The sequence below is a fragment of the Staurois parvus genome, unplaced genomic scaffold, assembly GCF_062004578.1.
Source record: "Staurois parvus isolate SC_StPar_1 unplaced genomic scaffold, SC_StPar_1.0 ptg000746l, whole genome shotgun sequence".
Lineage (NCBI taxonomy): Eukaryota > Metazoa > Chordata > Amphibia > Anura > Ranidae > Staurois > Staurois parvus.
This window is the reverse complement of record NW_028318542.1, coordinates 54941-70156: the sequence shown is the minus strand read 5'-3', so window position 1 is coordinate 70156 and position 15216 is coordinate 54941. Positions and strand designations below refer to the sequence as shown.

The 15216-nt window shown below is 43.5% G+C and overlaps 1 protein-coding gene across 1 annotated transcript in view; it reads left to right on the top strand.

Annotated features, from left to right (window-relative positions):
* LOC149445086 (zinc-alpha-2-glycoprotein-like) overlaps positions 1 to 12921 on the top strand; it is a 63456-nt gene extending 50535 nt beyond the window's left edge. The window contains exons 8-9 of the mRNA XM_089654225.1: positions 7102 to 7157; positions 11897 to 12921. Of these exons, the coding sequence (XP_089510351.1) occupies positions 7102 to 7141 (40 nt within the window). The 3' untranslated portion in view covers positions 7142 to 7157; positions 11897 to 12921. The remainder of the gene's footprint in view (positions 1 to 7101; positions 7158 to 11896) is intronic.
* Positions 12922 to 15216: the final 2295 nt, after the last annotated feature.

Here is a 15216-nt window from a genome sequence, read left to right as displayed (position 1 = left end):
AGGATGTATAGCCAATTCTCCCTTTCTCCTCCTGTCACAGAACCTTTTACTGTCCTCTTGGGCCTTAGCCATTGTCTCTTGTAGTAGCTTGTTATTGGCAGTGAAGAATTCTAAGGTGTCCTGGGCCGCTGGGACTGAGTTCTCAGGAACCAGGTCTGGCAGGAAGGTAGGGTGAAACCCATAATTAGCGAAAAACGGGGATTGGTTGGTGGCAGAATGATTCGCATTGTTATATGCAAATTCTGCCATTGGTAGAAGTGTCAGCCAGTCATCCTGCAGGAAAGATGTATAGCATCTCAGGTATTGCTCAAGCGTTTGATTAGTTCGTTCTGTCTGCCCGTTTGTCTGGGGGTGATATGCTGACGAGAAAGCTAACTTAATCGCCAGCCCCTCACATAATGCTTTCCAGAATCTGGAAGTAAACTGTACTCCACGGTCCGAGACAATCTCTTTTGGCACTCCGTGCAGCCTCACAATCTCTTTGATAAATACTTGGGCTGTTTCGGAAGCTGATGGTGTCTTGGCTAGTGGCAGAAAATGGGCCATTTTAGACAGGCGGTCCACAACCACAAAGATCACAGTGTGGTCTCGTGAGGGTGGCAAGTCAACAATAAAATCTAACGAGATCATACTCCAAGGTCGGTCAGGTATTGGCAGTGGTTTCAATAGGCCCCAGGCCTTGTCTCTGGTGGGTTTGTTTCGGTTACAGACGGGGCAAGATTTCACATATGCTTCACAGTCCTTGGCCATGTTTGGCCACCAAAATGTGCGTCGTGTCAGCTCTAACGTCTTATGTATCCTGAAGTGTCCTGCTAGGGGATGGTCATGACAAAACCCCAACACCAGGGATTGGACCTCCTTGGGTACCACGACCTGTTCCCCTCTCCAAAAGAGACCCTCCTTGTTCAGCAGGGAGACCCCAGGCAGGTCAGGAACCCGGTTGGAGGCTGCCTGCAATTTAGACAGCAGTTCTGACTGTAGCAATAGAAAGCTACCTGCCGGCAGGATGGTGTCTGGCTGGGGCGTCTCCCTAGGATCCTCGAACATCCGAGAAAGGGCATCAGGCTTAGTGTTCTTTGACCCAGGACGATACGTTATGTGAAGACTAAATCTCGCGAAAAACAGTGCCCATCTGGCCTGGCGTGGACGGAGGCGTTTAGCTGTTTTTAAATACTCCAGGTTTTTGTGGTCAGTATAGACCAGAATGGGGTGTAGGGCCCCCTCTAGCAGATAACGCCATTCCTCCAGAGCTGTCTTAATGGCTAGTAACTCCCTATCCCCAATATCGTAGTTCCTTTCAGAAGGGGATAGCTTCCTGGAGAAAAAAGCCACTGGATGCATTAGCTCCTTGGCCCCTACCCTCTGTGACAATACTGCTCCAACAGCCACTTCTGATGCGTCTACCTCTAGTATGTAGGGTAGGGATGCGTCAGGGTGGCTCAGAATGGGAGCCGTTGTAAATAGTTTTTTCAATGCATCAAAAGCTACCTTTGCAGCTGGAGTCCATTGGAAACGAACTCCTACCTTGGTGAGCTGGGTAATGGGCGCTACCAGGCCTGAGAAGTTCTTTATGAACTTTCTATAAAAATTGGCGAATCCAATAAATCTCTGAACTCCCTTCTTATCCGTGGGGGCAGGCCATTCCAGGATAGCTGAGATTTTTTGTGGGTCCATAGCGATCCCCGTAGTGGAGATTATTAAACCAAGAAATGAAATGCTTTCCTGTTCAAAGCAGCATTTCTCGGCTTTCGCATAAAGGCCATGCTGACGGAGACGTTCCAGCACACTCTTAACATGTCCCCGATGTGCTTCCAGGGAAGAGGAAAATATCAGGATATCGTCCAAATAGACAATGACAAAGATATCCAGAAAGTCCCTGAAAATGTCATTGACAAAGTGCTGGAAGGTGGCCGGTGCATTACATAGCCCAAAAGGCATGACAAGACATTCAAAATGTCCGAACCGAGTGCGAAACGCTGTTTTCCACTCGTCTCCCTCACGTATCCGAACCAAGTTATAGGCACCCCTGAGGTCCAACTTGGAGAAGATGGATGCCGTCCTTAATCTCTGAAATAATTCTGGGACCAAAGGAAGGGGGTAGCGGTTTTTGACAGTAATCTTATTGAGGTCTCTGTAATCAACACACGGTCTTAGGGATCCGTCCTTCTTTTCAACAAAGAAAATCCCTGCCCCGGCCAGGGATGTGGAAGGGCGGATAAATCCCTTCCGGAGGCTCTCATCAATATATTCTCTTAAAGCCCCTAGTTCCCGCTCAGATAAGGGAAAAATGCGGCCAAAAGGAATCTCGGAGCCCGGGAGCAGATCGATGGGGCAATCATAGGCCCGATGTGGGGGAAGAACCTCTGCCCCCCGTGGACTAAACACGTCTAGGAATTTGTGGTAAGCTGCAGGTACCATCTGAGTTAACTTGGCCTCGGAGCTTACAGTTAATAAGGCCGGGGTATCTAGTGATGCCCTAGGTAGACAATGTTCCTGACAGTATCGTGAGTGGAACTGGATTGACCCGGTCTTCCAGTCAATTTGGGGGTCGTGAGCTCGTAGCCAAGGGAGCCCCAGAATAACTGGAAATAGGGGGGACGCGATGGCGTCCAAGCGGAGAAACTCCTGGTGATAACCCGCCACTGTGGTATGTATAGGAGGGGTTTCCCGGTCTACCGTCCCCGATTTTATCCGAGACCCATCCGCCAGAAAAATATTCACCCTGTGTTCTTTGGCGAGCAACGGTATTTGGTGCTGGGTAGCGAAACCGAGATCGACAAAGCAACTACAGGCCCCAGAATCAATGATAGCCATCACCTGTGTGCTTCCTCCGGGAAGCTGAAAAGACACAGGTACAGCCAAGTGAGTGGGGTTGCCTTCACATACAGTAGATATATTAAAAGGAATAGAAGAGAACTTACAGTCTTTCTTCGGACAGGAACGCACCATATGACCCGCTGCTCCGCAGTAAAGACACAGGTTATTGGCTCGACGCCTCTGTCGTTCCTCAGTAGAAAGAGTAGGCCGCATCAGGCCGAGTTGCATAGGCTCGGCCCCCTCGGACGGTTCGGAGCTCCGACTGCCGACACTGACCCTTGGCATGACTGGTACTCTAGGCATCATCCATGAAGTTCTCTGCCCATGGCTGGACCTCTCCTGTCTCCTTTCCCGCAGTCGGCGATCGATCTGTATGGCCCGATCGATTAAACCTTCCAAGGAGTCTGGAATTTCTGTTCTCGCTAACTCGTCCTTCAATGGTTCTGACAGTCCCAACCGGAACTGGTGGCGTAAAGCTGCATCATTCCACTGTGTGTCTCCACTCCATTGCCTGAACTCAGCGGCATAGTCCTCCGCTGCCCGGCGTCCCTGTTGTAATGAATAGAGAGCTGCTTCGGCCGAGGCGGCTCGATGCGGGTCATCGTACAGTTGTGCCATCGCCTTAAAGAATGTGGTGACAGTATTTAAATGTGGGTGGTGGGCCTCCATCAGGCGATGAGCCCATCCCTGGGGCTCCCCCTGCAGCAAGGATATGACAAATCCTACCTTCACCGATTCAGAAGAGAAGGTCCGGGGTTGCAGGTCAAAGTACAGCTGGCAGGAATTTTGGAAGGCCCTGAACTTCCCTCGGTCCCCACTGAACCGCTCAGGGGTTGGCACTCTTGGCTCTGGCGGGGGGATGGTAAATGCTGCTCCAACTGCAGACCCCGCTGCACCCATGGTCGGAGGCGCACCCACTGGGCCTGGAGTTGTGGGTGTTGGTGCGGCCAGGCTCTGGACCTGTCCCTCCAGGTGCTTGTATCCCTCTTCCAGGGTCTTCACTGCCTGTGTGAGTGCCGCCAGATGTTGGCACATCTCTTCCCAGGGTGAAGGTCCTCCTCCAGACTCTGACATGGCCGTATGGTTCTGTCAGGGACCCCACTGCGGTAGCCTCTAGCACTCCACAGACTGGATTCCCCCAAGGCGCGGAATCTAAGCTCCGGCCTGCTTGTTCACCAGGGCCCCTGATGGTGGGGATGGACTTGGAGCAGGCCGAGACCAGGTCGCGGCCCCTGGGTTCACCCAGCTGTGGTAGAAGCACCGTTGGAGGTGTATAGCAGGTGAGAGTCTGATGTGAGGAGGTAACAGGAGCAGCGTCAGGCAGGCCGGGTCGGTAACAGTGGTGGCGGCGTAGTACAAAATCAGCAGGCAGAGGGATAAACAGGTCACAAGCCGGGTTCGTTAGCAGGAGGTCAGAACGTACAGGGTTAAGCAGGAGAATGGTCAGACAAAGCCAGGGATCAGAGCAGGAGACGGACAGCAAATCAGGGTCAGGCAGGTTCGGCAACCAACAATCTACTCACAGGAACTCAGGAACACAGATAAGACCATACGGCACTTGAGCATTGCAAGAGCCGGGTTTAAATAGTCCACCCGACTCCTGACAGGCACTCCTGGGTCCTAGTGCTTGCCTAGCCCGTCATTTGTGACAGGCACGCCTGGGTCCTAGCGCCTGCCTGCCTGTACATTTTGTCAGGATTCTACGCATGTGCAGATTCGATCGCTGCGGCGATCTTCCCATTCCCTGACACTTCTTATGCTGAGGGAACAACAGAGCTCTCCTCAGTGTGCGCTCGGCGCCATCTACAAACCACACCCCTTTTAGTCAACTTCTTCCAAGCCGCGTCGGTGAAGGAAACCTCACAGCTTAACCTTCTCCTTCCCCTTTTCTTTTACGTAAAATGGTTTTGCAGCAAAACCACTGAATTTACCATCAGAAATGTAACATTTTAATAAATGTGTGTGGTAATCATGTATTTCTTAAAAATCTAGCTTTCTAACTTTTTATTTATTCTACCTCTTAAAAAAAACCCTGCTGATTGTGCCAGTCCCCCTGGGTACCTGCTTCAAACTGACCACAGCAAGCACAGAAGAAGATCCGTGCTCCTGTGGTCAGTTTCCCCCCCTGTGATGGCTGTAAGAAGTTCCAGGATTGTGTGCTGATACACAGCATGCCTGTATCTCTGTGGTCAGTTGTACAGCCACACCTCCTCCAAGCTCTTATTTGTTTAAGGGGGTAGGTGTGGCTTACATTACTCAGTGTGTGCATTTGCATTTGTGTGTGCAACATTGCCGCTGTCAAAACAAAATCTAGTTCTAGAATGCAATACACACAGATAGGGAAGCTGCTTCTTGGTGGTGTACATATGTAATGTTAGCCCCCCCCCCCCCCCCCGCTGTGTCAATTAATCCTGCCCACCTACCAGTCTGCTGCCTGTGATTGAGCCATAGATAGGGCAATTTTGCACTGTGTCCATCCCTTCTAAATAGACACACGTCCCCTGCTACAGTTAAAGTGTTACCAAACCCACAACAGTCTGTGTATGCAGTAAAGCATGCTTGTTATACTCACTGTGAAACCTAAGGTTAATCCTCAGCATTGTGTAAAAAGGCTGTTTGATCTTGCCTGCCCTTCCTCCACAGTCCCCAATCAATTTGCTGATAGTACAGAGCCCAAGAAGCACGTTGCACATGCTCAGTTTAGTGTGTATTGCTAGAGATTTTTTTTCTTTTTTTGGGAGGGTGCACAGGGCCAATCAGCGCTGTCCAAATAGAGGGTCAGGTACCCTACAGCCTCCCATGACAGTCACAGGAGAATGAATACTCCTCCTACAAGCTTTAACAGTGCTCAGACGGACACTGATAGAAGTCAGAAGACTGCTATATACTGCTGATGAGAAAAGATATTTAGCAGGTTATATTTACTAATATAATTGCATTTCCATGTTCTGTGCAATGTGGATGACCAGATATAGTGAATGCAAGGTCCGGGGAGACCAGATATAGTGAATGCAGGGTCCGGGGAGACCAGATATAGTGAATGCAGGGTCCGGGGAGACCAGATATAGTGAATGCAGGGTCTGGGGAGACCAGATATAGTGAATGCAGGGTCCGGGGAGACCAGATATAGTGAATGCAGGGTCCGGGGAGACCAGATATAGTGAATGCAGGGTCCGGGGAGACCAGATATAGTGAATGCAGGGTCTGGGGAGACCAGATATAGTGAATGCAGGGTCTGGGGAGACCAGATATAGTGAATGCAGGGTCCGGGGAGACCGGATATAGTGAATGCAGGGTCCGAGGAGACCGGATATAGTGAATGCAGGGTCTGGGGAGACCAGATATAGTGAATGCAGGGTCCGGGGAGACCAGATATAGTGAATGCAGGGTCCGGGGAGACCGGATATAGTGAATGCAGGGTCTTGGGTTTAGTAACACTTTAAGAGGGACAGGTGAGGCTGTGACATCACATGCCAACCACAATAAAAGAATAGAATAAGGTTTAAAAAATATATATATATATTTTGTTTTGATGATGTATTGAAACATTTAACAGTATATGCTGTAATAGATTGCCCTTTAGAAGTGTGTTTACAAATAACTTAAGGGAAAATATGCAAAATAATAATGATTTACTTTTTTTCTTTATTTAGAGTTTTGTATTTATCTAGGGTAATTTTCTTTATTTAATGTTGTTATTTACGCTTTTCTTTACTCTCTTTTGGGCATTAGGTTACTATTGGTCTACTGTCACTTTCGATTTTAATTTTTAAAATTTTTCCTTATTTTTTTTCCTTGCTTGTGTAACCCTAAAGAGCTCATTTAATCCCACAGTGCCCTTAAAAAACAACAAACAGGACCCTGAATTTACCTTCTCTATTGACTCCAATGCATTTTGCCAAAATGGTGAATTGTTTTTTAAATCTCCTGATTTCACCATCATTTTTAAGGAAGTGAAAATGCTCAATTTCATTGATGTCTATTTCATTTCACCTTCCTTTTCATCTGATTTTTCCTTCCTATGTCCCTTCCATTTTTCCTACACATAGCTAAATTCCTCTCCAGCAGCAATTCCATTTAGCCGAAAATGTAATCATAACCTGGAACATTAAATTGAAGATGGCGTTGGATGTCAAAGCTTTGTACAATTATGGGAACTTTTTAATACAGATTTGAGACTGGGATTTTTGTATATCTTTTGTTAAGAGTATTCCAAGCTGTATAAATAGTAAATATAGTATACAATGAATTCATAGCACTAATTTATTATGATTCATTTTCAAGAGCATGCATGAAAAGACAAAGGGCAGTTTTCAAAATCTAACTTCAAGTAATATCAGGTAAGGGAGGTAACATGTCCATATTGTATACTGTATAATACATAAGGGGGATATGATCATCATGTATAATACATAAGGGGGGATATAATCTCCATGTATAATACATAAGGGGGGATATGATCTCCATGTATAATACATAAGGGGGGATATGATCTCCATGTATAATACATAAGGGGGGATATAATCTCCATGTATAATACATAAGGGGGGATATGATCTCCATGTATAATACATAAGGGGGGATATGATCTCCATGTATAATACATAACGGGGGATATGATCTCCATGTATAATACATAAGGGGGGATATGATCACCATGTATAATACATAAGGGGGGGATATGATCTCCATGTATAATACATAAGGGGGGATATGATCTCCATGTATAATACATAAGGGGGGGATATGATCTCCATGTATAATACATAAGGGGGGATATGATCTCCATGTATAATACATAAGGGGGATATGATCTCCATGTATAATACATAAGGGGGGATATGATCTCCATGTATAATACATAAGGGGGAATATGATCACCATGTATAATACATAAGGGGGGATATGATCTCCATGTATAATACATAAGGGGGATATGATCTCCATGTATAATACATAAGGGGGATATGATCTCCATGTATAATACATAAGGGGGATATGGTCTCCATGTATAATACATAAGGGGGGATATGATCTCCATGTATAATACATAAGGGGGGATATGATCTCCATGTATAATACATAAGGGGGGATATGATCTCCATGTATAATACATAAGGGGGAATATGATCTCCATGTATAAATACATCAGTGGTTAATATAGTGAACTCGGTGTAGAGTTATTCACCCTGAGGTCATCACAGAGGACAAGGGGGCACTCTTCACGTCTGGAAAAAAAAATTTAATCTCCAAACACGGAAAGGTTTCTTCACAGTGAGAGCTGTGAAAATGTGGAATAGACGCCCTCATGAGTTGGTTCTGGCCAGCTCAGTGGATTGATTTAAAAAAGTCCTGGATTCTTTCTGGATACACAGAATATAACTGGATACTAACATTTATAGGTAAAGTTGATCCAGGGAATATTCTGATTGTCTTTCAAGGGATCAGGAAGGAATTTTTTCCCTTGCACAAGAAAATTGGACCATGCTTTGCTGTTTTGGTTTTTTTTTCTTGCCTTCTTCTGAATCAACTGTGGGTGTGGGATTATAACTTTTTTTCTTATGGTTGAACTGGATGGACTTTTGTCTTTTATTCAGCCAGACAAGCTATGTAATATGTAACTATGTTACAATTAACAAGAGATCTGCTCTTCCATGGATTAGGCTGAGCAAGTCCTGTAAATGAGTGCAGTAGGTGAATATTCACAATTGGCCTGGTTTATTAGCAAACTAGTAGAGAGGTCCAAAGAACCACTCAGGAGTTCACTATTAGGCAGAACAGTAAAGGGTCCCAGTAATAGGAAGTATAATACTTTATTAGTGCAGATGAACTACAGAAAACAGAATCTGGTGCAGCTGTGCATGGCAGCCAATCAGCTTCTAACCTCAGCTTGTTCAATTAAGCTTTGACAATAAACCCCAGAATCTGATTGATTTCTATGCAGAGCTGCACCAGAGTTTGCACTCTTCCATTTTAGTAAATAACCCCCTTTGCTTTATTATTTTATCCTTGGCTTCCAAAATCAATGTCTTCTAATACACCAGTAGAAGCCGTGTATCTGGATCTGTGCAATTTCAGTAAATTCTTGGAAACTCTGCCCGAACCCCAATCTTCATTCACATGCGCGGATTCTTGTGGTTCAAAGCCTGGTCAGCTAAACCTGCCTGTAAAAGACGCCTCACTCATATGCTCTTTGAAGGAGGACATCTCTTTGGTGATGACACAGGAAGGAAGGTTTTTCTTCCATAGCAGATAGTTCAGAAATCCACTTCCTCAAGAGCCTCTAATTCATTAAAGCTTTATTAAACTGCAAACCAAAAATGTAAAATATTGCAGCTTACCAATCATAAGATGTGGTGTTTTTTTTTGTTTTCTTTTTTTTAGGCTTTTTTCCTTCTGTTATTATCTGGTGATCTGGCTAGTAACACATCTCCTGTATTAGAGCGCCTCCACTCTGGATGAAGGAGCACAGGGAGCACAGCAGACAACAGCATTGGCAGTCTAGGGGAGGGGAATGTAAGAAGTACTAGCAAATTTAAATACACTAACAAACTGAAGCCTAACTCCAGCTAATACTTTGTAATCTGTTACAGCAGTTTTACTCCTTTACAAAGGACTTGTAAGGAAGGTCCAGGGTGTTCCAATATGAACAGACCAGCGCATGCGTATACACATGTTTCTGAGCATAAAGTTACTGCCAGACACTAAGCGTATTAGTGTGCGCATTAAACAACATGCATGTAGGAGCACAAGCACACTGGCCACTGGTATTGGTGCCATTATATGTGTATTTTGCCTGAAGTTAATCCAATATTAACCCCTTGACGCCGACATCACACAAATATGTGGCCTCACGGAACTGGGCTTTTTCCCGTGGGGCCGCATATTTGCGTACCTGTCTTTGTGCTGGGCACGCGCCACACTGCGCACTCCCAGCACAATGACTGCGGTGTCACTGAGAGCCCCAGGTCCTGTTCTAACGATTGGGACCCAAGACTCCCGATTCCGGGTCACATGATCACTGTGATAGCCTCTGATTGGCTATCACAGTGATCAGTCACTGTGCAGCCCTGTCCCCTTGTTTTTTTCTCTCTACATTGTATCTCTCTAACTCCTGGCATAGAGAGAAAAAAAAATGTTTGTAAAAAAAATATATATAGGTAAATAAATATTAAAAAAATAAAATTAAAAATAAAGAAAAAATACCTAGCTCAAGGTTTGATCTAGTTCAGTGCCAGGGTTATTGTTTGGGTCAAGGTCATGGTAAAAGGTCAGGGTCAAAGATCAGGATTTAAAAAAAAATTGGTATCAGTGTCAGTTAGTTTCAATGTCAGTGTCAGTGTGTTTTAGGTAAAAAAAGGACAAAAACAAAATGCGCACTATTGTTTCTGGGCTGTACTACGGGTACAAACAACAAATAACATACACATATATGGTATCGCTGCAATCGTCAAGAGCTGGAGAATTTATTTTGGGTTGTTCTTTGGTGGTAAGTTATGGTACTAACAAGAAACACAGAGCTAAATAATTTTTTTATTCTTTGGGCCAGTTTTTCTTTAATAATAAAAAAAATCAGGGGATATCCATTACCATTTACCACCAAATGAAAGCCCAATTTGTCCTGCAAAAAAACGCGGTATAATCTGCCTGGATGTACAAAGTAGTTGTGATGATATGTACGGTTTTACTAACACATGTCAACGTTGCAAAATTGTGCTTAGGCATTAAGATTTGTTTTACCCTTCTACAAATAACTATATCTTTTATGAGGGACAGGGTGCCCTTTCACATATAGGTATGATTGTCTTTCACAATAAGAACCCTACATTGCCCGGCTACGGACACAGAAGAACTGCACGCCTTCAAATGATATTTTGTACTGCGCCTCGTGGTCCCATTATTTGAATAATCCCTACGCATTAGAGCAGCATCCACTATAATTCTCTAGACTACCTATTATAATCAGTACTCTTTTTTTTGGTTTAGTTTACTCAACTGCTATAATGTGATCTTTTGTATCAGGGTAATTCACACTTCAAATAAACAACTTATGACCCGTCTGCGCTACGGGAGATTAAGACAGATGTTTATGCGCGGACTGTGCTCCGTATCCGTATATGACTTGTTATGCCTTTCTTATTTCAAAATAAAAATAAAACTTTTTTTTGGAAAAAAAGATTTGTTTTACCCTTAGGTGTGAAGGGGTTAAACATGTGCTTAATGACATTGGTACTAAACCTCTCAACCGACCCCAGGAGTCCAATGTTGAGGAATGACCTAAGCTGCCATTCTGGCCAGGCCCTCTGGCACACTTCACCTCGCCCACCGGGGCTTGGTCACAGCAGTAGTGATCAACCACTATGACCAAGACCCAGTGGGCGAGGTGAAGTGTGTCAGAGGGCACGGCCAGAACAGCGGCTGAAGCCAGTCCCCAGCATTGGACCCCTGGGGTCGATTGAGCAGCGTCCATTCCTTCATTTGTATTGGTGGACACTGGAATCTCTAAGACTCATGCTCCCCTCTTCTCACAGGCGTGATCCTTTTCCTTCCATCCATAGCTTGGAGCAGTGCCATAAGGTATACTTTTTACTGGTACCAAACCTATTTGCACATCTCTACTCCATTTAACAAATCATCTTATGGATGAATGCATCTTCCCCAATGGAAGCTCAGTGGGAATGATTAATCAATAAGATTATCCCATATAAAAACGTGATGTATGAGAAAATAAACTTTTTACTAAAATTGCACAAAATTTGGGACCACCGGTGTACTGTCATGCTAAATTCAGGATGACCTACCGTGGTCCGAACACTGCAACTACTACAACCGTTTTATGGTTACTGCAAAGGACTCACAAGACGGTCATTGTTTCTACATCTTTATTTTTATTTGCATATCTGTATTCAGAATCGTTCCACATAATCAATAATATTGTTTATTTTCATTTACATTTTCTTTTACACTTTTGTACTAACGTTGAGTTTAACAAGGTTTAAAAGAAAATCATTGTACAAACATGGATGAGTAAGAACCTTAAGTGAGACCTATATGAATGTTTTTTTTTTCTTTCTTACAGAAACGGTCAAAGCTGTGTTTCCTGACCCCATTGGATTAGAAAGTTTTCTCTTTTATGCCTCTCATTGACAGTTCTTTTACTGATGAATCCTCATGAACATACAGTACCTTTCAATGTTTGGAAACTGCAATTACTATGTTTGTGGGAGGGATAATGAGAGGCAAGGGAGGGGATAATCATACACGCCATGATGAATTTTAGATGTGGATAAACTTTCACATCTAAAAATTGGCACAGAATATTTTGGCAAAGAACTTAAAAGTGTTACTAAATCCTGGACCCTGCATTCACTCTATCTGGTCTCCCACAGTACACACAGCATGGAAATGCAGTTATTTTAGTAAATATAAACTGCTGAATACTTTTTCTCATCAGCAGTTAGCGCAATCTTGTGACTTCTATCAGTGTCCAGCAGAGCACTTAGTTAAATCTTGTAGGAGAAGCTTTCATTCTCCTCTCACTGTCCTATGAGGCTTCATGACCCCTGACCCTCTGTCTGGACAGTGCTGATTGGCTCTGTGCTGATCACAGACACCTTCCAAAGAAAAAAAAAAACCTCTCTAGCAATACACACCAAACTGAGCATGTGCAGAGTACATCCTTGGGTTCTGTATTGTCAGCAAATGGATTGTGGACAGTAGAAGAGGGGGAGGATCAGTGATGTCAGGTTCAAACATCCTTTTTACACAATGCAGAGGATTTGCCCATTCATTTCCACAGTGAGTATAACAAGCATGCTTTACTGAATTTACAGACTGATATTACTGTTGTGGGTTTAGTAACACTTTAAAGGATAGGGTCTGAAAGTCTACAGTGAAATACAAATCAATATAAAAAATTGTTTAAATTCACGCCATTTGTACAGGGTCAACATTTTGCAAAGGAATGCTTACAGTCACCTTTAGATTGTACGCTCCTTCAGGGTTATGGACTGATGTGAATGTACAATATTTATATATACACAGTTGAGTTCAAAATAATAGCAGTGTGTTGAAAAAAGTGAATAAAGCTGAAAATCCTTCTAATAGCTTTTATTTCCATCCACACAAATGCATTGGGAACACGACACATTCTATTCCAAATCAAAACATGAAGAAAAATAAATCAAATTTGTGTTGTTCCTCTAAAGAAAATTGAAGAAAAGTGAATATTAGACTGTTCAAAAAAATAGCAGTGTTTGTATTCTTCTTTACAAACTCAAACATTCACTATATAAACTGAAAAATGTTTGAAGATTTTGCTTTCCTTTGAATCACTTAATGAATATTTCGTTGTATAAGCACTGTTTCTGAGGTGCGAGTGAAGTGATCGCCCAGCTGGAGAGCGCTGCCAAAGTTTTAATGGCTCGTTATTTGTGAGCCGTGTAAGGTGGACATTCTCAGGAGAAGTACCACCAGGAGGCTGGACGTCGTTGGACCCACCGGTGAACCAGATGTGACCCCCGAGTGTTTGCTGAGGCCCCCGAGTGTCTATCGTGGATGACCGGTCATTGTTCTCATTGCTGCCCAGGCCTTTTCCAATTGCTGATGGTATACCTGATGACATGCATACAACGCTCAGTTTGTATGTTCCTGTGGTAAGCGCATTATTGTACTAGATTCTTCAGGATTTTAGATCAAGTGAACATCTGAAGCTCCTGCTATTTGTGTACATCTCACATGTGTTCAATCCACTGGAACGTTTTTACTGTATTTATTCATCACATACCAGACTTTTTATATTCAAGGTGTTGATATTATGTTCCAGCGATTATGCTGAGATTTCGTGTTTAACATTACATCATCTATTTATGGCGCTGCATATTCCAATTATTTGTATTTTGATCTGAGGTGCTGAGGATTGCCTTATTTGCTAGCTGACGATATTTTGTGCTTTGCGCTCACTTGCCTTATCTTTATTTAAAAAAATAGCAGTGTTTGTATTCTTCTTTACAAACTCAAACATTCACTATATAAACTGAAAAATGTTTGAAGATTTTGCTTTCCTTTGAATCACTTAATATTTGGTTGTATAAGCACTGTTTCTGAGAACTGCTGTACATCTGCGTTGCATGGAGTCACCCAACTTCTGGCACCTGTGAACAGGTATTCCAGCCCAGGATGATTGGACTACATTCCACAGTTCTTCTCTATTTCTTGGTTTTGCCTCAGAAACTGCATTTTTGATGTCACCCCACAAGTTTTCTATTGGATTCAGATCCGGGGATTGGGCTGGCCACTCCATAACATCAATCTTGTTGGTCTGGAACCAAGATGTTGCACGTTTACTGGTGTGTTTGGGGTCGTTGTCTTGTTGGAACACCCATTTCAAGGGCATTTCCTCTTCAGAATAAGGCAGCATGACCTCTTTAAGTATTCTGATGTATTCAAACTGATCCATGATCCCTGGTATGCGATAAATAGGCCCAACACCGTAGTATGAGAAACATCCCCATATCATGATGCTTGCACCACCATGCTTCACTGTCTTCACAGTGTACTGTGGCTTGAATTCAGTGTTTGGAGGTCGTCTAACAAACTGTCTCCGGCCACTAGACCCAAAAAGAACAATCTTACTTTCATCAGTCCACAAAATGTTGCGCCATTTCTCTTTAGGCCAGTCAATGTGCTCTTTGGCAAATTGTAACCTCTTCAGCACATGTCTTTTTTCCAACAGTGGGACTTTGCGGGGGGCTTCTTGCAGATAGCTTGGCTTCACATAGGCGTCTTCTAATTGTAACAGTACTCACAGGGAACTTTACACCTTCTTTCATCTTCCTGGAGCTGATTGTTGGCATTTTGACTATTCTTCTATCCATTCGAATGGTAGTTTTTCGCTTTCTTCCACGTCTTTCAGGTTTTGGTTGCCATTTTAAAGCATTTGCGATCATTTTAGCTGAGCAGCCTATCATTTTCTGCACTTCTTTATATGTTTTCCCCTCTCCAATCAACTTTTTAATCAAGGTACGCTGTTCTTCTGAACAATGTCTGGAACGACCCATTTTCCTCAGAATTTCAGAGAGAAATGCACTGTAACAAGCATGTACAACATTTGCTGCCTTCCTTCCTTAAATAAGGGCAATAATTGCCACCTGTTTTTCAAAGAATGAATGACCTCACTAATAGAACTCCACACTGCTATTATTTTGAACATGCCCCTTTCAATGAGTGATTCAATTACACAGAATCAGCAGCATGCATGTCATGACTGTTGGGTCTGTTGGATTTCTATTACTCTACTACACCTGCTAGTAAATTATTTGCCATGTAGAAATATTATTTCTACCAAAAAGAGTGATTGATCCGGTTAGTGATGTCTGACTGCTATTATTTTGAACACAA